Source organism: Rana temporaria, chromosome 4 (assembly GCF_905171775.1).
Source record: "Rana temporaria chromosome 4, aRanTem1.1, whole genome shotgun sequence".
Lineage (NCBI taxonomy): Eukaryota > Metazoa > Chordata > Amphibia > Anura > Ranidae > Rana > Rana temporaria.
In genome coordinates this window covers 430041971-430065167 of record NC_053492.1, presented here as the reverse complement: position 1 = coordinate 430065167, position 23197 = coordinate 430041971, and the positions used below count along the sequence as shown (strand labels likewise).

Sequence of the window (23197 nt, the reverse complement as noted above, 5' to 3'; positions counted from 1 at the left end):
TCGAACTGTTGCTGAGAGGATCCTAAGCTGGGAGCTGTGCGATGGGAATTGGCCCAGGAGAACCTAGAGTTAGAGGTTGTCTGGAAGGCCTACACGAACCATCGGGGATCCGGTCACCACACCTTATGACAGGTATGCTTGAGCTGTCAGTGGGTGACAATAGTTGAACTAACAGGGAGGATCTACTCAAATTGACCCTTTTCTAAATCCTAAATTGTCCAGCCTGTGGCAGAGGCCTGCATCCTCCTAGTGATTCTTTACAAGTGGTGCTCCGGCTGCCAGGCCTGAAATAACTGCCTGTCCGGGGGCACTTTACCCACCCTGACTGGGTGGCGACGAATTGATCTATGCTATTGCTGAGAGCAGGCTTGTTCTCTACTAACATCCAAGGGCCTGATACTAAAGTTACTCTACATTTATCAACCTTTTCTGTTGTGTGCCTTGTTGATGTTGGCCAGTTCAGGCCTTGGAATAAAGCTTTGAAAACGGAATTCTGTGTCTGGACACTTGTTTTCACTCGCACACCCTCAGAAGTCACTCCTAGACCAGGTCAAGAAGGTAACTTAGAAAGCCGATCCCAAATCAACCAGCGGCTCCTTTGGGGGTAGCGCTACACGAGTGTATGTCAGGTAGGTTAGTGTAGGTAGGTCAGTGTATGTAGGTAACTACAGTCAGTGCAGGTAGGTCAGTGTATGTAGGTCACTACCGTCAATGTATGTAGGTCAGTGTATGTCAGGTAAGTCAGTGTATGTAGGTCAGTAACACTGACCTACATACACTGACCTACCTGCACTGACGGTAGTAACCTATAAATACTGTGCTTGCCTGACCTACATACACTGACTCAGTGGGGCAGATTCACGTAGATCTGCGGCGGCGTAACGTATCGCATTTACGCTAGGCCGCCGCAAGTTTTACGGGCAAGTGCTTGATTCACAAAGCACTTGCCTGTAAAGTTGCGGCGGCGTAGCGTAAATCCCCCGGTGCAAGCCCGCCTAATTCAAATGATCCGGGTAGGGGGCGTGGATCATTTAAAATTAGGAGCGTTCCCGCGCCGAACGTACTGCGCATGCGCCGTCCCTAAAATTTCCTGACGTGCATTGCGGTAAATGACGTCGCAAGGACGTCATTGGTTTCTACGTGAACGTAAATGGCGTCCAGCCCCATTCACGGACGACTTACGCAAACGACGTAAAATTTTCAAATTGCGACGCGGGAACGACGGCCATACTTAACATTGGGTACGCTACCTAGGGGGCATGTTTATCTTTACGCCACGTATCTCTTACGGAAGCGGCGTAAATTTACTGCGACGGGCAAGTGTACGTTCGTGAATCGGCGTAACGACTCATTTGCATATTCTACACCGACCGCAATGGAAGCGCCACCTAGCGGCCAGTGTAAATATTGCACCCTAAGATACGACGGCGCAGGCCGTCGTATCTTAGGCATGTTTAAGTGTATCTCAGTTTGAGCATACACTTAAACATACGACGGCCTTAGATTCGGAGTTACGTCGGCGTATCTACTGATACGCCGGCGTAACTCTTTGTGAATCTGGCCCTGTGTATGTAGGTCACGTGTATGTAGGTCACTATTGTCAGTGTATGTAGGTCAGGTAGGTCACGTGTATGTAGGTCAGGTAGGTCACGTGTATGTAGGTCAGGTAGGTCAGGTAGGTCACGTGTATGTAGGTCACGTGTATGTAGGTCAGGTAGGTCACGTGTATGTAGGTCAGGTAGGTCACCGCCCCCCTCCACCCTTCCCGGCCTTGGACTTCGGGCTGAAGCCCCTGGTCTTTCTGCCACCTAGCAACACCCCTGGAGGTATGTATATCAAGCAAATAAGTTCCTGGTTTTCCAGGAGAACATTATACACCTTTAGCTACAGTGCACCAACTAAGGAATCCCATTTTAGTCTGACCTATGTCTAGAATCTGGGACATTTCCTAAATTCATTCCCAGAATGTAGAACTTTTCCGGCGAACCAAAAAGACCAGTTTTCAGTGTACGAGGTGACCGCAGCCAGGCCACCACAAGATGGCACTGTTGGGGGAAAAAAATTGATTACCTTTTCAAAGATGGCCGTTCGGTGGACAGCGGCGGTCACATGGACAGGATGTGTATCGGCGCAGAGCCCCGCCCCTCCCGGAAGAGCTAGGAGACGCACGTGGAAGGATGGAGGTGGTAAAGGAAAGCGCTGCAGGTATGGTGGCCGGGAATATGACCGTGTTAGGAGACGTGTCTGGGAATATGAGTCCTGGGTCAGGGGAGTTTTCAGGTGTCTTTCTCTATATGAAGCGTGCTGGTGTTTGTATGTGAGGTGTAATCACGGCTGTGTTATAGAGAGGGGCTCAGGGATCTGCTTCCATAATCAATGTCCTGTTTACTCAGAGGGGGAGATTTACTAAGACGACTTCACACAGAATCTGGTGCAGCTGTGTGTAGTAACCAATCAGCTTCCAGCCCAGGTTTTCGATTTGACAGACATCTGTGCGGGTTCATGTCCAGATTTCTATTGCAATCGCCAAAAGCAGTACAAAAACTACTTCTGGGGATCAGTGCGGCGCCGCAAAGTCAGCGTCACAGCGATTCGGGCGGTGCCATTGCTGGAAATAGATGCCGATTTGACATGCGGTTTGACATGTCAAATCGCATGCCAAATCTGCCCAATGTCAACGTGGGCTTATTAAAGGGGAGTTCCAGGCTTTTTTTTATGTTCATTGAAAGTCAGCAGCTAAAAAAAGTGTAGCTGCTGGCTCTTAATAAACATACACTCACCTGCTTCACGGTCCAGCAATGCTCCGCTCCCCTCCCCCTCTCCGGCCGGCGTCTTCATTCCTAGTGTGGGCGCCTGGCCGTGACAGCTTTCGTCTTCACGGCCGGGCACTCTCTGTGCATGCGCGAATGGCGCTGCGCTCTGTGAGTGGTCAGACGATCGCCTGGGACCTGTCACATGTCCCAGGCGATTGCCTACAGCAGGGATATGCAATTAGCGGACCTCCAGCTGTTGCAAAACTACAAGTCCCATGAGGCATAGCGAGACTCTGATTGCCACAAGCATGACACCCAAAGGCATGATGGGACTTGTAGTTTTGCAACAGCTGGAGGTCCGCTAATTGCTTATCTCTGGCCTACAGGGAGGGGCCGCCGTAGGTGATATGACGTATCGCCTAAGCGGTTCCTGGGTGGAAGGAGGAAGTGGGACAGGAAGTCCCACTCCTGAAAAAATGTGGCATGTAAGGGGGCAAGGAGTGGTTTAAGCGGAAGTTCCGCTATTGGGTGGAACTCTGCATTAAGCCAAGGATCACACTTGGGAATGAAGCCGTGCGACTTCGGCTGAACTTGCATAATTTCACTCCCGCTTGTCAGTCCCAGTTTTGGCTGCGATTTCACAGACACCTGTGTGGCTTTCTGCACAGATGCCAATAGAAATCGCACCCCGAAATTGCAAACAGTAGTACAGAAACTGCTTTTTGAAATCGGTGTGGTGCCGCAAGTGCTGTGTCGCACCGATTAGGACGGTGCAATTGCCACTGATTTGTCATGAACCAGGGCTTAAAGCGGGAGTTCACCCTAAAAAAAAAATTTAAGATTAGATTGATGCTCATTTTGTGAATGGGAATCGGGTAGTTTTTTTAAAAACGAAGCAGTACTTACCGTTTTAGAGAGCGATCTTCTCCGCCGCTTCTGGGTATGGTCTTCGGGACTGGGCGTTCCTATTTTGATTGACAGTCTTCCGACGGTCGCATCTTTCGCGTCACGAGTAGCCGAAAGAAGCCGAACGTCGGTGCGGCTCTATACGGCGCCTGCGCACCGACATTCGGCTACTTTTGGAAAATCGTGACGCGATAGATGCGACCGTCGGAAGACTGTCGGAAGCCTGTCAATCAAGAAGGAACGCCCATTCCCACAGCCTATACCCGGAAGCGGCGGAGAAGATGCATCTCTAAAACGGTAAGTACTGCTTTGATTTAAAAAAAACTACCCGATTCCCCTTCACAAAATGAGCATCAATCTAATCTTAAAAATTGTCATTTCCGGGTGAACCTCCACTTTAAGCGGAGTTCTAGTCCTCCGAACACTTTAAAAAGAAAAAATAATTGCTCTTCATTAGTCCAAACATGTACATTAACCACTTTTGCCCTATAAGGATTTGCCTTGTGTCATTTTAACTGTCAATTGTGTGACACTGTACCCAAACAAAACCACAAATAGAGCTTTCTTTTGGTGGTATTTGCTCATCTGTGTTTTTTTGTTTATAAACAAAGAGCGACAATTTAAACATTTTTTTTTTGCTAAAATACCCCCCCCCCCCCATGTAAAAACGAATTAGGCCAATATGTGTTGTTCTACATATTTTGGGTTAAAAAAAAAATCGCAATAAGCTTATATTGGTTGGTTTGGGCAAAATAGGTGCTAGATTTATGGCATAATAATGGAAATCTGCAATTTTTAACGGGACTGCGACAGGCAGATTGGACACTTTTTACACTTTTTTGGGATCAGTGACATTTTTTACAGTGATCAGTGCTAAAAAAAAATGCACCAATTACTGTATAAATGTCACTGGCAGGGAAAGGGTTGACACTAGGGGTCAATTTAGGGCTTAACTGTGTTCCCTAGGTGTGTTTCTAACTATGATGGGACTGACTAGAGGAGGAGCCAGATCGCTGTTCCTACTTGGTAGGAGCACACAAGCTGCCTCTCCTGCCCTGTCAGAACAGGGATTTATGTGTTTACACACACAAATCCCTGTTCTGACTCTCATGCCCGTGAACGTGGTTGGCTGGCGGTGATCGCGTCCGCCAGGCTACGCGCATCGTGTCCCCCGCCGTGCAGCTTTGGTTCTTAAAGGAGTCGCCGTACGGTTTCAGCGATTCACGCAGTGGTGCAACTCTGCCGCCTCAATAGTGCCTGGATCACACAGAGCGGTGATCTTCCGCTGTGACATGGAGCTTGGATTTGAATTATCCAGCGACCGCTCTCAACAAAGTCCCGACTCCTATGATAGACGTCACTGATTAAATTTCCCTGCATTGGATCATCTATCATAGGAGGCGGGGACTTTGTTACAGCAGCCGCCGAACATTTCAGATTCGAACTCTGTGTGTGACACAGCGGGAGATGGCCGCTCTGTGTGACACACACACACACATACACATGGAGAGGAGGGAGGGAGGGGACGACTCTGACAGGGGAGAGTGGGGTTGACATCAATGCTATTGCGATTTAGCCGCTCTCTACATTGATGCAGAATTGTGATGCTTTGATTATACTGTTATTTTTAGTAAACCTAACTTCTACACAGATCCCCGGTTCCCACCCACACTTCTCTGGAACCCACCCTCACTTTTACACGGATACCCCAGATCCCGCCCACACTTCTGCAGGGATCCCCCCAGAACTACATGAAGAAATAGGTCACTGACCTAAACATTAAAATAACCTTTTTTTTTTATTGTGACCTATTTCCCCTTTCACACGGGCAGACTGATCTGGGTCCTCCTGTCAGTTTGTTAGGCGGATTTTATCAGACCATCAATTACCCTCTATGTAGAAGTGGATGTCAGCGGTCATCTGTCAGTTGACGCCGGAGGACATTTGATCCAATCCTTTCTGCTAAAAACAGATGGATGAGGATTTGTTCCCCATCGGTCTGGTGGTCTGGCATAAAGCCTCATACACACATTCAGATTTTCAGAGCGACCAAACGTCTGATTTTTGTGGCATGCTAGTCTCATGTCGAAAGTGAAGAGGTTACTGAAAATACAAAAATTTTCATACGACAGAATACGTGTCGATTAATTTTTGTATGTATTCTTTTGTTTGAATATGCATAGTCACTTTTTTTTTTTTTTTACCGCACCAATGAAACAAAAATCGGATGTTGAGTTCAAATTTTATAGTCTGCACAAAAAACTTTTGTCTGACAAAAAAAAATGTCAAAGCACCATACTAAGGATCCGAAAATCGACAGCTCGTCGTATGTATTTCCCCGTCTGATTTTCGCATTGTGTACGGGCCTTTATGGAGGGTTATAACAATCTGTGCCCTATTCAGGAGATTTCCCTTCACTTCCCGTTCCATAGTTAAATCAGGAAGTGGGAGTTCATCCCTCCAAAGTGAGAGAATCCCAGGTTGTCCCCACTGGAGGATTTAATGACAACTAGATTACAGGGCCATTGAGTAGTGGACGTGTATAGATTGTTTTTGAAAAATAACGATATTGTTTAGTGTCACTTTAAAAACTTAATGAGTGTGCTAAAGTGGTTGTAAACCCTAGAAACAAAACGAACAAAAAAAACCTACAAGACAAAGGCATAATGAGCTAGTGTGCATAGCATGCTTGCTCATTATGTATTACTTACCTTAGATCGAAGCTCACGCAGTGGTCCTCATTCACCGCTCCGGACAGTGACATCGCTCCCGGAGTTACTTCCGGGTATCACGGGATCCGTCACTGTGATTGGTCAGAGCCGTGATGACGTCACTTCTGCGCATGCGCACGGGAGCCGCCCGTAACGGCACAGTCTAACTGAAGCAATGACACGATGTGCCATTGCTTCAGTGTGCATGTGCCGATGACTTTGGCACATGCAGATACAGGAGATATCTCCTAAACCGTGCGGGTTTAGGAGATATCAGGGGTAGCTACAGGTAAGCCTTATTATAGGCTTACCTGTAGTAAAAAAGTGGTTGTAAAGGGTTTACAGCCACTTTAATGAGGGGGGAAAAGAGGAACCAGAGACGAAATGTAAGCCGATAAAAATGTCGGCAGTCATTTTCTTTTTCAGTTGTAAAAAAATTATGGAAATCGGGCAATGTACAATATTGCTTTCTTTTCTTTTTTAAAGTGGGTCACACACACATAATATGGCAGAGTTTTTTCAGAGAATAGTCGATTTGGTGGTTATTTGGAGCAGTTCCTTTACATAAGCGCTGTGTTTCACTGACGGCCTTCACTGCAAAGTATGCTTTGTGCTTTAACCCCTTCACATTTGTTGGTGTGTAGTCTTTATTCCAGGACAGGGCTGGTGGGAATGTTTGTTAAAGTTTCTTCCATGTCAGTTCTCTGTGTCTCCTCTTCTCCAGCTTCCCAGTTTATTCTACCGAGGATAAAGATGTGGCTGTTAACGCATTATGGCTAAATCTTTTTTTTTTTTTTTTTTTTTTTAAATCCTTCACCTGGCAGACATGATTCTTTACAGCAGGCCTCGACAAAATCCGGGTGCCAGGTAGCAATTGCAACAAGAAATTGTGACCTGGCGCTTGGGAAGCTTATGGCTGCAGAAGGCCGCAAAGCCGCGGCCTCAATTACCGGCCGGCGTGGGTGCCCGCTGGTAATTGAGGCAGCGGCTTTGCGGCCTTCACAGAAGGAAGCTGAGGACTACAGAAGGCCGCAAAGCCGCAGCCTCAATTACCGGCCGGCGCACGATCGCGGCAGGCCAGCGCCTGCCGGTAATTGAGGCTGCGGCTTTGCGACCTTCACAGAAGGAAGCTGAGGACTACAGAAGGCCGCAAAGCCGCAGCCTCAATTACCAGCCAGTGCGGGCCTGCCGGTAATTGAGGCCGCGGCCTTCACAGAAGGAAGCTGAGGCCTGCAGAAAGAATCTAGGAGTCTGGCTCCTAACTTTTTTTTAGCTGGCTCCAAACAAATTTGTCAAACCCTGCTTTACAGCTAGTCTGGTTATACCACACAGGTATGTGAAGTCATCCGGTCCCCTGCTGCACTCCCACAGACCTATACAGCCTTGCAGGACAAGGTGGCTATGAAAGGGACAACAAAGTGCAGCGTGGGACCAAGATTTAACACTCCTGGTAAGGATGAATGTTGGTGTTTCTATAGCTGCAGATATTGGTCTCATGACCGGTAGATATATTTACGCCTGTCCTTATCGGGAGCCTTTTTGTTATTTAAAAACATAATCTAGGCCCAGTCACGTATGCATTCACATTTTTTAATTGGATTGTACATTTAAGTGTTATTAAACCCACAACCGTAAAGTCAGTCTGTATATGCAGTAAAGCATGCTTGTTATACTCACTGTGGAACCCAAGGGGTTAATTTTCTGCATTGTGTAAAATGCCGGCACCTAATGGTACTTGCATATAGTATTGGATGTCTTCTCCATTGCCCCAGCTGCCCCAAACCCAGGAGTTGCTATAAAAGGAGAATTTGACACTTTCTGACTTAAGATCTGACCAGCCGCCTCCTGTCCCCTCCCCCCTCCCTTTTTGACAGCGAGGTTGCACGTTAAAGTAAATTGCCCTCATTTTATTGATAGCTTTTCTATATTATGGGGGAAAATGCAAAATGAAAACCGTTTTGATTCAGTCAAAAAGTTCTGGTTTGGTAAACTAAACTAGTTTTAATTACCCCTTGAAGTTCACTTCTTTCTTAGCTTATATATTTTCTTTTGCATGTTATGCAATTTCATATGCATTTATCTGTTTCGTGTAAAGTTACTGCTGTTATTCATATCTGTGAGCCTTTGTAAGGTGTGTACTTGTAGGAGAATGAAGTAATACTAGAGTGCTGCATGGTGATCATAAAATACTTATGTGGCAGCCTCTTCTTTTTTTTTTTTTTGGCACTGTCCTCTGCAGTAATTCGTTTCCGCCACTAGATGTCAACGTGGAGCTTTACACTGCACTGAAAGCGGTGCTGCTGTCATCACATTAGGTCTGCTCTGTGCATGGTTGAGGACTGCACACCACTGGAGAAAATCTGAAGAGGGGCTTCATGTAACCTGACCACTGCTTCCAACAAAAGTGCTTTTTGCTTCCTGTAATAAAAACAAGTATTCCTGTATATTGTGCCTGGCTGCATTAAAGTATTAATGAGAGTTCAGTTTGACTTTAAAGTAATACTAAAGCCTTGGTGGCTTTTTTTTTTTTTAATAAGTATGCTATGCTTGCCTGCTTTTGTGCAGTGGTTTTGTACAAAGCAGCCTAGATCCTCCCCCTCTCGGGTCCCTCGTCTGCACTCCTGGCTCCTCCCTGCTGTGGGGGCACCCAGGCAGGCACGCTCTTGCCCCACAGCTATGTGTGTCCATTCATATAATGAGCCGTGGTTCAGCCCCGCCTCCTCCGTTTCCTGATCGTCTCACTGGCTGTTATTGACAGCAGTGGGAGCCAATGACACTGCTGCTGCCAAAAGCAAATTTGGAGTGTGAGTCCCCGGAGCGGCAAGGCTCTCGTGGACATTGCTGGATCAAGAGGGGCCTCAGGTAAGTTATAGGGGAGTCTGGGGAACTTCTGCACACAGTTTTTAACTTCCATGCATAGAATGCATGAAGGTAAAAAACCTTATGCCTTTACAACCACTTTAAGCCCGGGTTCACACTGCTGTGGTGTGAGACACCTTGTCACATTCCTGTGCGAATTACATGCAGTGTCTCTGGGGTTGGATTTGAGCCACAGGCTTTTATGGTTTAAATTGCACCGCATGCGCACCAAACTGGAGCAGGACTCTTGCTTATTTGATGCCAAGACAGTCCCGGAATGGAAAGGGGACGCTTCCATATTCCTTCTACAGTCTACAACTGTAACGGAGAAAGTGGCGTCCTTTGCCTGGCAGTGCCATGTAAGTCTCAGTATTGTACAGGTAGAATTACAAATCTGAGACGGAAGAAAAACGGCTCCCGTATATGTATTTCATCTGTGTGTTTAGCCGTTTGCCTGGAGTTGAGCTTTTAAGATTATAGAATCTCTGCACAGATTCCTAGCTGCAGCCATCTGAGGGAAGCTCTTCCTTTCCTGAGACCACCTAGTGCTTTTACATGTCGATGAAAGGGAACGGTGACAGGTCCTCGCTCATTTTCCACAACGATCTGCTTTCTATTATCGACTTAAGACCGACCACATGCAATATCCCAAGAGTAAGCTAACGCTTCCTGCCATCTTCAGAGCAAATATTTTTACTCTTATCTGTATCTCCCGTGTGGGGGGTACATATTGGTTTTGGTAATCTAAATCTAGGTCCTCTTAAAGGGGGCATCTAATGAATGTTCTTTATAGCCTAACTACTGCATCTTTAGTCTCCCCCCCCCCCCCTCTTTTTTTTTTTTTTTTTTCTTAAAGGGGAGGTTCACCCTATAACAAATTTCTAACACTACATCCAGCACCGTGCTGCATATAAAATGTCACTGACCTTTATTTTATTATTTTCCGTAGATATCGTTTAGCCGTGGAATTCACTGCGGCTTCCGGGAAGGGAATCCTGTGGGAGTGGGCGTTCCTATTGACATGCCAATCAATTGGCATGCTAAACGACGGCGCACACAGCGCGTCACGACTTCCCAAAAGAAGCTCGGCTCTATTCGGCGCCTGTGCACCGGCGCCGAATAGAGCCGGCCCAAGCTTCTTTCGGGAAGTCGTGACGCGCTGTGCGCGCCGTCGTTTAGCATGCCAATTGATTGGCATGTCAATAGGAACGCCCACTCCCGCGGGATTCCCTACCCGGAAGCCGCAGTGAATTCCACCGCTAAACGATATCTAGCCAGTCAGTGACTTTTTTTTTCGCAGCACGGTGCTGGATGTAGTGTTAGAAATTTTTTATAGGGTGAACCTCCACTTTAATATAGTTTTATCTTATGTTCTGGAAGGATTGAAAACTTATTTTTCTTTTTTTTATTATTTAATTTGTTGCAGATTTGGAAGGGAGCTCTGATTTTGCAGATGATAGCTTCTCATCTGATGAAGATGTCGGTGAGCCCGAAGCCACCAAGAATGAGTCGGAGGACAATGTTGAGCCTGATGAAGATCCGAACAAGGGCTGGGCTGATGCCATGGCCAAAATTCTTAACAAAAAGATTCCGGACAAAGCCGGCACTATACTGGTGAAGAGCAAAGCCCTGGAGAAAGAGAAGGCGCGGGAAAGGCTCGAGAAGTTGGAAAAGAGGAAAGAGGTGAGCTCTGAACTTGGAGGCTGGACTCTGTGGGATAAGGAAAAGCTAACTCATTTAGCAATGCTTAGTTGTAAAGTAAAAGTTATCTTTATACAGTATTTTAGTTATAGTTTGAACCTAGTGGGTTCGATTGCTTTACCTTTTGAGTTTACACATAGCTTGGAAGTTAAAGAAAACTGGGCTATTTCAGCTGAGCCTACAATATTTCAGGCAAACCGCTAGTCAAATGGGTGAGTAGATATGGTTTTCTCTGTAGTGCAAGTTGAGGTTGAAACCTTTCCCTACCAGCCTATGGTGCCTATTTGTCCCTTACTGTGATGGGTAACCTTTTCTCTATTCGGTGATTATAGTTTCGAACAGTGGTCTCCAAACCGTGCCTGAGGACCACATGCTGCCATTTGCTTCCCATTATCCCCTTCCCTTTTGTTCCCTTGGGGCACTATTTTATCAACTGATGCCAATGATGGAACACCATTCCTTCCACTGACACCTATAATGGTACTATTCTTCTCACCGATATCAACAGTGGGGACTTCTTCCTCCATTAAAACCAATGATGCAGAAATGCACAGCATAATTGTCCAGAGCTGTTTGCTCACTTTTAAGCCTTGTACACATGAGCAGAATGTCGGGAGACATTTGCCAGTTCAAAAAATACCAGCAGACATTCTGCCCATGCATATGTCTGTTTGTCAGATCAGCGGTCTCGGCCAATGAAAGAGAGCGCCGATCGGAGTGTTCTGGCAGAGCCTTCCCCCTGTCAGAACATAACAGCTCAGTGGGGGAGATTGCTGGACTAACCTTGCATGGTTAGTACAGCGGCTCCCGACTGGAGCTGTCGTGTGTACCCGGCTTTAGTTTTAGCCTGGGTTCACACTTGTGCGAGCACAGACATTGCATGTGATTTTCCCCCGCACTGCGGTGCCAATCGCATGGCTGAACTTGCATTGGATTTGCAGGAAAATAGTGCAGGGACTTTCTTTTCCCTGAACTGGAATAGGATCACATGGGTGTTTTCACCTATGCAATCTGATTCCTGTGTGAGTTCGCACTGCGATCTGTGAACCGATCGGGGGGTGTCATTAACATTGTATTGACACTCGCAGTGTTTCGCAGAGGGCAGTGAGAACTGCCTGCAGGAGAGATGCAATGCAGAAACCGGCGCTGTAATCGTGCTGGTTCCCGCATCGCTACAGTGTGAACCCAGGCTCAGAGAGATTTCCCATTCCTGCTGTTTCTGGGTAAGGTAGTAAAGGTAAAACTTCTGAATGGGACACTGACGCCAATAAAAACCTGTCAGGGATTCTTATCTATCCCCACTTGGTCAATAATAAACATATGCCTAGATTAACACTATGGCTATATCGACTTCTTCCGTTTTGTTAAAATTTACAATAGATATGTAATCGGTATATAAAGAATTTAGTAATGTAATATTCATCTACCCAGAATTCACCTAACTAAACCAAACGTGTGCAAAAACAATGTGTCAATGTTTTCTATCAAACAGAATCAAATGTCCACAAAAGAAACAAATGAATAATATTTCAATCTGATATCCATGTATATTTTATCAATTGGTGTCCTCAGTGAAAGAAGATTTAAAGCAGAACCAAACTCTCCTATTTTTTACTGCCAATGAGGCTGCCATCTTGGCCTCTATTTGATTTGCTGTTGCCATAGTGCTGCACATTAGTTATGACACCAGCCATTTATGGTTTGCTTGAGAGTACAAGCACCCATGACAGTTGTCATTCACGGCATTCCTCAAATGTAACTTCAGTAATAAAACGAACACAGAATGTGTATTCGGTAAAAACGCACTTTCTATGAATGCACTAATTTGAAGCACATTTAAAGCGGAGGACCCCCCGATTTTTTTTTTTTTTTTTTTTTTTAAAGCCAGCAGCTACAAATACTGCAGCTGCTGACTTTTAAAAAATTAACACTTACCTGTCCCGCACACCCGCAATATCGGCAGACGAGGACGAGCGATCACTCGGTCCTCGGATGCTGCCGCCGCCATGCTCGGTGAGGGAATCGAGAAGTGAAGCCTTGCGGCTTCACTGCCCAGTTCCCTGCTGCGCATGCGCAGCGAGCTGTCACTGGTCCCCGCTCTCTCCTGGGAACAATGTTTCCCAGACAGCGAGGGGGGTGACGTGAAGGGGCGTGACTCCTGTGGTAGTCAATACCACGGAAGTGGTGCAAATACCTGTTTTATACAGGTATCTGCACCCCCTCCCCCTGAAAGGTGTCAAATGTGACACACCGGAGGGGGGGCGTGTGTTCCGAAAAGCAGAAGTTCCACTTTTGGGTGGAACTCCGATTTAATGGATAAGTTCACTTTTTGTAACACATTACACCTATATTCAGGGTGTAACATGTTACAGATGCACCGGCGTCTGCAGCTCCCACCCCCGATCCCCCATTTTGGCTGCAAGCGGGGGGATCTTCTCCCTCTGCTCACTGTCGCAATCTGTGAGGCCGTGTCATTCATTTACAGGGTTCTGTGAATGTGAAAACTAAAAATACCGACAGCCTTTGCGGCTGTCAGCTTGTAGTTTTTTAATGAACTACCCAGGGCGCTGTTGAGCGCTCTAGGTAGTTGCCTGTCTGGATGATGTAAGAGCTGACAGCTACACAGACTATCTGCAAGTGCCCCATGTGGCACCCTGTTAATCGTGGATGCAATGCTTTGCAGGCTCATACTAAAAAAATAAAAATGCACATTTTTGTTGCCTACAAAATGATGTGCATTTTTATTTATTTTTTACAAAGGTGAACTTCTCATTTTAACTATTTTGCATATGACATCGGCTGGTCAATTTGGTTGGATAATGTCAACGTCCAACGGACATTGGGATGACACAAGTTATTTAATTATTACACATCTTAAGGCTTACAATTTTTCCAGCACTAAGCTGGAACTCCTCACATGGTTGCAGATTATTTCCAATCTCGAGAAACGCTCCTGAAAACACAAAAACTTCCCCAATGCACATTGGTGAAACTACATAACTGATCTGCGGGGCATGACAGTGTTGGCAGTCTTTATTTTGTGCAACAGAGGAACTGATATCTCGAAAGTAAAGCCCCATACACACGTCGTACTGCAACCAGTCTGACAGAAGCCTGTCCGAACATCCGGCTTCTGTCAAAGAGGCAGAAAAGTCTGCCGATCAGCGCTCTCAGCCAAAGTGCTGACCAGTGTGCTTTGGTGGGGGGGGGGTCTCCCTGTCAAAACACAATAGCAAAGAGGGGGAGATTGCTCCATTAACATTGGGTTGTTAGTACAGGATCTCCTTCTGAGTCCAGCTTTTTTTTTTTTTTTTTTTTTTTTATTCGGCCTGGTTGAAGGAAAAAAAGTGTGTACCAGGCATAATATGCGGCAGCGACAGGCTTTTGGGTGACAGCCAGCTGCAGTGATCACATGACTGGGAAGCCAATGACGCTCCTTTTGGGGTTAATATATTGGCCAACTCCTGATGGTTGGAAAGGGTTGAAGAAAAGCGGAGATTATAGAACTTTATTATATCTTCTCGTACTGCTCTTATGGTATGTTGTATGTCCCCTGACATCTCTTGTCCATTGCAGATTGATAAGAAGCGACAGTGGGAGATGATGTGCCGAGTGAAACCAGATGTGGTCAGAGACAAAGAGGTGGAGAGGAATCTGCAGAGAATCGCCACCAGGTACAAAACAAGAATGCAAAGAGCTTTTGTTTTCCATGACTTGCTTTTTTATCAGTTTTTCTCAACGTGTGCTATTGCATGGCAACTGCAGTTCTCTGGAGTTTGGACTTACCTGAACTATCAACTGCCATTCTGTGTATGTTTAAAGTGGTTCTAAACCCACTTAAAAAAAAAAAACATGTGGAAGACCAAGGCATAATGAGCTAGTATGCATAGCATGCTAGCTCATTATGTATTACCTAAGATCAAAGCCCCCGCAGCCATCCTCATACACCGCTCGGTCAGCCGCCATCACTACTGGGGGTTATGTCCGGGTATCGCAGCTCTGGTGCTGTGATTGGCCGGAGCCACGTTGATGTCAGTCCCGCGCATGCGGGCGGGAGCTGCCAGTCATGACACGGCCTCCTTTAGGAATGGCACGGTCGCCATTGCTAAAGTACACATCGGCGCCCGTCATTTTTATAAGTCTCTCCTAAACTGTGGAGGTTTAGGAGATATTTTGAGCAAAGATAAAACTAAAGTAAGGTACAGATCTAATGTGAGACAGCTTAGGTGTCTATTCTAATAGAACAAAAGAAAATGCATTCTGATGATGGTGAGACCATCATTTGGTTTTCTCAAGGCTAAGTTTACCCTTATGGACATATTAAATGTTACACCTGCGCTTATATAATCGCAGTAAAACACATACACTGGCTTCCACTAGCCCAACGTATTAAATTCAAAATGATAACCTCAACATCGCCCCCATCTACATCACCAACCTCATCTGCAGATATTGCCCAAATCGTCCCCTCCGCTCCTCCCAAGACCTCCTGCTCTCCAGCCCCCTTGTCACCTCATCCCATGCTCGCCTCAAGGACTTCTTTCATCTTCTGGAATGCCCTACCCCAGTATGTCCAGTCAGCTCCCACCCTGTCTGCCTACAGGCGATCCTTGCTGCATTACCTAAGGGGAAGACCGAGGTCACTGGGTGAGGACTGAGGAGGTTGCTGCATGGACTGAGAGGAAAGGGAGAGGTTGCTGCTTGGATTAAAGGAGAAGTATAGCCAAAGCTTTTTTGGCTGTACTTCGCCTGTGGATCACAGGAGTTCGGTACTTCTGTTACGCGTTGTCTGCTGACTTTAGAGCCAGTCATGACTCTTAAAAGATTCTGACTATATGGTTGAAATCCACCCAGAAGCCGGATCGGCACCTGGGTAAGCCTGAGCCAACCCCTCCAGCCCCCTCCACGGCCCAGCACTCCAGTGAGCACTGAAGGGGCAGAGAAGAGTGCCAGTGACTGTCTTGGCTCTCAGCTCAGAGCAGAGGGGAGAACTGAGTGATCAGTGCAGTTTGATCGCTCAGTTCAGAGGCAGCAGAGGACAAATGCAGCATGGGATCGATACTGCATCCACCTTGGTGAGTGTGTTCGTGTCTTGTTTTTCTTTTTTAGACAGTCGTGCTTCAATTTGCTTGTAAATTTCAGCTTGAGCTATTGAGTGCTTTAACATTTTCTGCTAATTAGATAAGGATAGAAGTGTCTTTAGCTGTTTGACTGGCATGCTATTGGTAACATTTTTGTTTAAACTTATCAGTGGTCTTTTTTGACTGTAAAATGTTGTCTCCCCCCCTCCCTTCTGCAGAGGTGTCGTACAGTTATTTAATGCCGTCAGAATTCATCAGGGTAAAGTAAATGACAAGCTGAAAGAAGCTGGAGGCTCTGAAAGAAAGAGAAGTAAACTGATGTCATCTGTGTCAAAGAGAGATTTCATTGATGTTCTGCGAGGGAAAGAAAGCAAAAGTGAACAAAAAGGGAAAAAAGAATCTAAGAAGGTATGTCGGAGGCAGCCATCTTGTCTTTCTAAGCTGAACTCCAGGCAAACTGCTGGAATTGCAAATGAAATGCATATGTGGGAGTTGATATTAAAATTTTTTTCCCCCTTTTCAAAGATTTCTAATACTGCCCATCCAGCCCCTAGATTTATACATCTCTTCCAGAACCCAGCACTTTCTGGTAGGGCAGGAGACCTGACTTATTTTCCTGCTGCAGTAAAGTAACTCTTATGCTGGCCATACACTATACAAAAAATCGGCTTAGACCAGTGGTCATCAACCCTGTCCTCAGGGCCCACTAACAGGCCAGGTTTGCAAGATAACTGAAATACATCACAGGGGATATTATTTGCTGCTCAGTGATTGCAGTATTCTAGAAGAAGGTAGAGAAGGGAAGCGACACCTGAGTGTAGTATTAAAATCGATTTTATTGGCAAGGTATTCGGCCGCTAGCGGTGCGGTTCTGCAGAGGCGCATTGCCGGGGGTATTACCGCGGTGTCCCGTTGTTTTCAATGGGAAGGAGCGGTAAACACACCGCTTCAAAGATGCTGCTAGCAGGTCTTTTGGAGCGGTCCCGCCAGCGCATCGCCTCAGTGTGAAAGCCCTCCGGCTTTCACATTGAGACTACAGGGCAGGGGTTTTTCAGGCGGTATTTTGGCGCTATTTTTAGCGCTAAACCAACTGAAAAACTCCTCAGTGTGAAAGGGGTCTTGGTCATCTTGTGCGCTTTTGTATTTTATAGTTGTCATCACCTTGTTATTGCAGTATTCTAGTCGGCATCTCCCCATGGTAATACATAAAATCTGGCCTGTTAGTGTGCCCTGAGGACAGGGTTGATGACCACTGATTTAGACCACTGAGTTTATTTGTATTTCGGCCAGTTAATGGGCACAAAATCTATAATCGGGACGTTTTTGAGCCAAAAAAACGTACAACAAGTTTGTAAATTTTCTAACGAATGATGAATTGAAAGGTTAATGTGTTTCCCGTCCGAACTGTCTGCATTAGGTTTATGTAAAAAAAACGAATGAAAAAATGCATTAATTTATTTGCACTGAACGATTTATCGGTCATTACACGGTCGAATGTTCTTTCGAAAATGGGTTCGGCCAATTTTTCGTATATTGTATGGCCAGCGTTACAGGTCATATCCCTCCCCTGGCCTGTGATTGGACAGTGAAAGGAAAAGCAGCAGATCAGTGGGCTCATCTCTCTGTCCCTCTGCTCTCCATCCAGCAGGTTCTTGACTTACATGGTACAACTGATTGGCTGCTTTTTCCTCTGCTATGCGGGAGGCTGGGAGAAGCCGATACTGGTTCAGCTTTTAGATGCTTGCACTGCTTATATTTTAAAACACCTGGAGATGTATTGACCCCTCCCACCTAAGGGTAAAACAAATCTAAATGCCTAAGCACAATTTTGATGTTTGTAAAACCGTACATATCATCACAACTACTTTGTGCATCCAGCTGGATTATACCTTGTTTTTTTAGGACAAATTGGGATTTCATTTGGTAGTAAATGGTTATGAATTTCTCCTTATTTAGTAAAGAAAACTGGCCCAAAATAGTAAAAAATAATATATTTTTTAAATGTAGCTGTATATTTTTTGCTACTACCATAACCTACCACCTAAGAACAACCCAAAATTGTACTTCTCCCGCTCTTGATGATCGCAGCAATACCACATACACTATATAGTCAAAAGTATTTGGGCGCCTAACGGCTTTAATTCTTCTGGGAAAGCCGTCCACAAGGTTTAGGAGTGTGTCTATGGGACTGTTTGACCTTTCTTCCAGAAGAGCATTTCTGAGGTCGTGCACGGATGTGGATGAGAAGGCCTGGCTCGCAGTCTCCGCTTTAATTCATCCCATAGGTTTCCTATCGGGTTGGTGTCAGGATTCTGTGCAGGCCACAGGGAACTCTTGAGGCGTCGGCATACCAAGACATTTTGGACAATTTCATGCTCCCAACTTTGTGGGAAGTTTGGGGATGGCCTCTTCCTGTTTCAACATGGCGGCGCACCAATGCACAAAGCAAGGTTCACAAAGACATGGATGAGGGAGTTTGGGGTGGAGGAATTTGACTGACCTGCACCTCAACCCCGGTAGAAAACCTTTGGGATAAAATAGAGAGGAGACTGCGAGCCAGGCCTTCTCGTCCAACATCGGTATCTGACCTTACAAATGTTCTTCTAGAACAGGGATATGCAATTAGCGGACCTCCAGCTGTTGCAAAACTACAAGTCCCATCATGCCTCTGCCTCTGAACGTCATGCTTGCGTCTGTCAGAGTCTTGCTATGCCTCATGGGACTTGTAGTTCTGCAACAGCTGGAGGTCCGCTAATTGCATATCCCTGTTCTAGAAGAATGGTCAAACATTCCCATAGACACACTCCTAAATCTTGTGGACGGCCTTCCCAGAAGAGTTATAGCTGCAAAGGGTGGGCCAACTCAATATGGAACTCTATGGACTAAGACTGGGATGTCATTAAAGTTTTGTGTGTAAAGGCAGGCGTCCCAATACTTAAGCCCAGAAACTATGTTGCTTTTTGCTTCTTTTTTTTGTCCTACCTAAAACACACTGATAATTTTTATAAATCAAATCATGCCCAAAATATGCTGACCTTGAGACAAACACTAACTCTGGCATTGACCTTGATCTAAGTATCTTTCCTTTTTTTTTTTTTTTTTTTCAAGGAAAGAGATGCATTGTATTTTTCCTCGCCATTCACAGAGAGAAAATCCCAGGGGCGGGCTTCACGGTGACGGATCACTGTGGTAACCAATCAGATTGTCAGTATGGGGCTCTCTGTGAGACCCCAGTCTCTGTGCTGGGAGTGCACTAACCTACAAACTGGACTGCTTTGCTGCTGCTGCTGGGTTTGGGGTTACTCAAGTCCACAAACTGACTTTCAGTGAAATCTTAGCCCACATTGAAAGCTTTAATTTCAATACATTGCATTCTGTAGCACAAATGATCAAATTTGGTCAAATTATGATTTGCCGGGGGTCAAGAGTCCTGGGCTGTTCCTGAAGCCCGCACCGCTCTCCCAGCCTTTTTGTGGATGCCCGGCAGGGCTGTCCCTGGAGCCTGCGGCCGCCCACTCGGCCTTTTCACAGCCGCCCATTAAGTTCATGGCATGGCTGGGGGGCAGAGACTAGCGGTCAGCTGACTGGTGAAGAAGTGGGAGGGGCTGGAGGAGACCCTGTCTCGATTTTGGCATGGGTGTCACTGCTATGGGACACCACAAAGTTGGAGACACAGTGAGTAACACTACCTGTGATTATATTTGCTATTAAAAGTCCCCACTACAGTTCTCAGATCAGCAGATGACCTTCATCAAGAGCACCTAAATTGGCTGGGTTAGGGGCGCAAATTACTTGTCGTGCCTTGGGTGCTGACAACCCACGCTACAAAATCTATTTTACTCTTGGGGCTCCCCACAACTTGGAAATTTTATCAAAAAGTCATGGCACTAGAAGGGTTGAGAACCACTCACTGCTCTATGTGTAAAATAAGGCAGCATGTGCACAAGGAGATGCCTGGAAAGTGATGTACAGTATGCTGGGGTGACGTCACTCTCCTCCAGTTCCTGGCATGGCGTTCCACACTGTACCAGGAAAATATGGCATTACCGTGGCGATGTTTACAGAGGGAAGGCTATATTACAGTACTAAAGCTGGATACACACTATGCAATTTTCTTTAGATTATTTCCTTTTAGATTTACCAAAACGATATAATATGAGGACACACCTCAACACTTTCAATTTGTATGCAAGCAGGCAGTCCCTTACACTACATAGTTGAAGGAAAATGTAAAGAAAATTGAACAACAGTTGTATAGTGTGTATCCAGTGATGTATTTCTCCCTGGGAAAGCAGATGGGCAACGTCTGGAAGGTAGCGCTTGTTTTTAGGAGCAAGGCTTGGCGATTTGCAATTTTCAAATAGATCCTGGAATTTAACGATTATAGGCAATATTTTACAGTCTGATATATAATGGGTAATAAGTAGTCTTGAAAATATGGTTGGGTTAATTTCTGCTTTAACTTGGTGTAAGACCTCTTTCACACGGAGCGGACCGTTTTTGTGTCCGCTCCGTGTGTGTCCATTGGCTCAGCGGGGATCCCCGCTGAGCTGTCGGCGGACAGGGCGGTCCCCGCACACACAGTGCAGAGACCGCCCTGTCTCTCCTCCGCTCTCCCCTATGGGGAATCGGAAGTAGACGGACCGTCTGTCAGTCTGCATCTGATCCGTTCCGCCGGACGGAAGAAAAATAGGGTTTTCTTCCGTCTGCGGATGGTCGCGGACGTTAGCGGATGCTCCATCCGCTAACGGACACGATCCCATAGGGATGTATTACAAGTCCGTGAACTGTAATAAACGGACGAGCGGAGCGGACGTGTGAAAGGACCCTAACCCTTCTATTTAAAGCAGTTACACGACCCCCAGATAACTAAGGGGAAGCTTTGTGATACTTTTCTGGATGTGTGCATTACTAGCTAGCAACCTGCAGGTGTCACTGTTGCCTTTTAAATTGTACTCCTCAGTTGAAGTCTTTCATGTAAACCCCCAACAATGAACTTCTCTTCTTTGCTCCCTTTAGGTCTTTTGAATATACCATTGAAAACTTTCTTAGCTTTCAATGTCATTTAACCTTTAATGAGTTGAAGCAGACTTTGCACCCCATGCAAGACCTCCTTTGTTAGTATACGATGGAAAAAAAACACTTGAAGGGGACAAAAAAGCTGGATAATGAGCTAGCCTTTCCCCCCCTAATTCCATAATGAAGGGGTTGAGTATCTTCTTGATTGCTCACACAAATACTACCAGCCAGTGATTCATCAATTAGCTTCCCTACACAGATTCACACAGGAAAGCTATATTTAGAGTCCATTCATAGTTCTTATCTGAACTTAAAGGGGGAGTTTTCTCTGAACCCCCAAATGCATTGGCTGTTTTCTAATTCAAACTAATGAATTTGGACTCTCTTATCCTTTTTGTCTGGCGCTCCTTTCATTGGTGCATGTTCTGCCCTGCATGAGGCACATGGACTTTAATGTGGTTGTAAACCTCAGACATGAAATCTAAAAAAAGCATATCCCTCTATATTGTGCACTTGCCTCAATCCAGAGCACTAAGTGTAATTTCTGTCTACTTTGTTTCTCTATCAGCATGAGTCACTTCTGACAAAATTTCCTTAAACTGAGATAAAAGGTGACAGCGGAGGGATCTCCATCACACGGCTGGGGATTGACCGCCTCAGCTCTGTCCCTGTGTGCTGTGTGAAGAGATGTGGGGGTGTACCCTCCCCCCCCTTTCCTTCCCTCCTCCCTTCCCCCCCCCTTTCCTTCCCTCCTCCCTTCCCCCCCATTTCCTTCCCTTCCTCCCTTTCCTTCCTCCCTTTCCTTCCCTCCTCCCTTTCCTTCCTCCCTTTCCTTCCCTCCTCCCTTCCCCCCCTTTCCTTCCTTCCCTTTCCTTCCCTCCTCCCTTTCCTTCCCTCCTCCCTTCCCTCCTTCCTCCCTTTCCTTCCCTCCTTCCTCCCTTTCCTTCCTTCCCTTCCTCCCTTTCCTTCCTTCCCTTCCTCCCTTTCCTTCCCTCCTCCCTTTCCCTCCCACCCTTCCTCCCTCCAATCAGCTCTCCTCACTGAGCTCTGCAGTGTGCAACTTCTTCAGCTCTCCACCCCGTTTTCAGAAAGCTCAGACACATTGTATGAATTCTGTACGTAAAGTGTTACTAAACCCTGGACCCTGCATTCAATATATCTGGTCTCCCACAGTACACAGAACATGAAAATGCAGTAGTAAATATAAACTGCATCAGCAGTATGTAGCAGTCTTGTGACTACTTGTGTCCACCTGAGCACTTGTTAAAGCTTGTAGGAGGAGATTTCATTCTACGTTGACTGTCCTATGAGGCTGCAGGACCCCTAACCCTCTGTCTGGACAGTGCTGATTGGTCCTGTGCTGATCACATGCTCCCTCCCAAGAAAAAGGGGAGAAAAAACAATAGCAATACACACAACTGAGCATGTGCAGCTTGTCCCCCAAGGCTCTTTTAGAAGATGGATTAGGGCAAGGGTCTCCAAACTGCGGCCCGAGGGCCGGATGCGGCCCTTTGCTAGCCTTTATCCGGCCCTTGGGGCAGTATTGCTCCCAACCATGAGGCACTATTCCTCCCAATGACACCAACAATGGGGCACTATTTCTTCCACTAACAGCAATGATGGAGCATAATGCCTCCTCCTACTGCCCACCAACACTGGGGCCATATTTATGCTCGTTGTTGCTTGGCCCTGGGGCATGTTCTACCCCCATTGGTTAGAATCTGGCCCCCCTGAAGTCTGAAAGACAGTAAACTGGCCCTTTGCTTGAAAAGTACGGAGACCCCTGGATTAGGGAATGTGGAAGAAGGGGAGTAAACCCCCACAGTGTGGAGGATTAACCCCTTGGGTCCCACAGTGAGTATAACAAGCATGCTTTACTGCATGTACAGACTGATTTTACTGTTGTGGGTTTAGTAATTTAAGAGGAATTGTATAAAGACTGCAAATAGAAAGGGGCAACCTATATAGGGGGATTAGTTTAATCTGTATTACTTGAGGCTAGTCACTTCACTGGGTAAAACCAGAAAAAACAGGCCTAGTGTATTATCCTCAATATAAGTCTTTAAAAGGTAAAAACGGTATCATACTCGCAATTAGACGCAAGTATCGGAGCCTTTCATAAATAGACAGCCGCTTTAAAATCCACGATACGACATGCCACACAGCA

The 23197-nt window shown here is 46.1% G+C and overlaps 1 protein-coding gene across 1 annotated transcript in view; it reads left to right on the top strand.

Annotated features, from left to right (window-relative positions):
- The first annotated feature begins 2102 nt into the window (after positions 1-2102).
- The window catches only part of RRP15 (ribosomal RNA processing 15 homolog), a 35043-nt gene continuing 13948 nt past the window's right edge, over positions 2103-23197 (top strand). The window contains exons 1-4 of the mRNA XM_040351437.1: positions 2103-2205; positions 10656-10912; positions 14507-14604; positions 16230-16419. Coding sequence (XP_040207371.1) covers positions 2178-2205; positions 10656-10912; positions 14507-14604; positions 16230-16419 — 573 coding nt within the window. The 5' untranslated portion in view covers positions 2103-2177. The remainder of the gene's footprint in view (positions 2206-10655; positions 10913-14506; positions 14605-16229; positions 16420-23197) is intronic.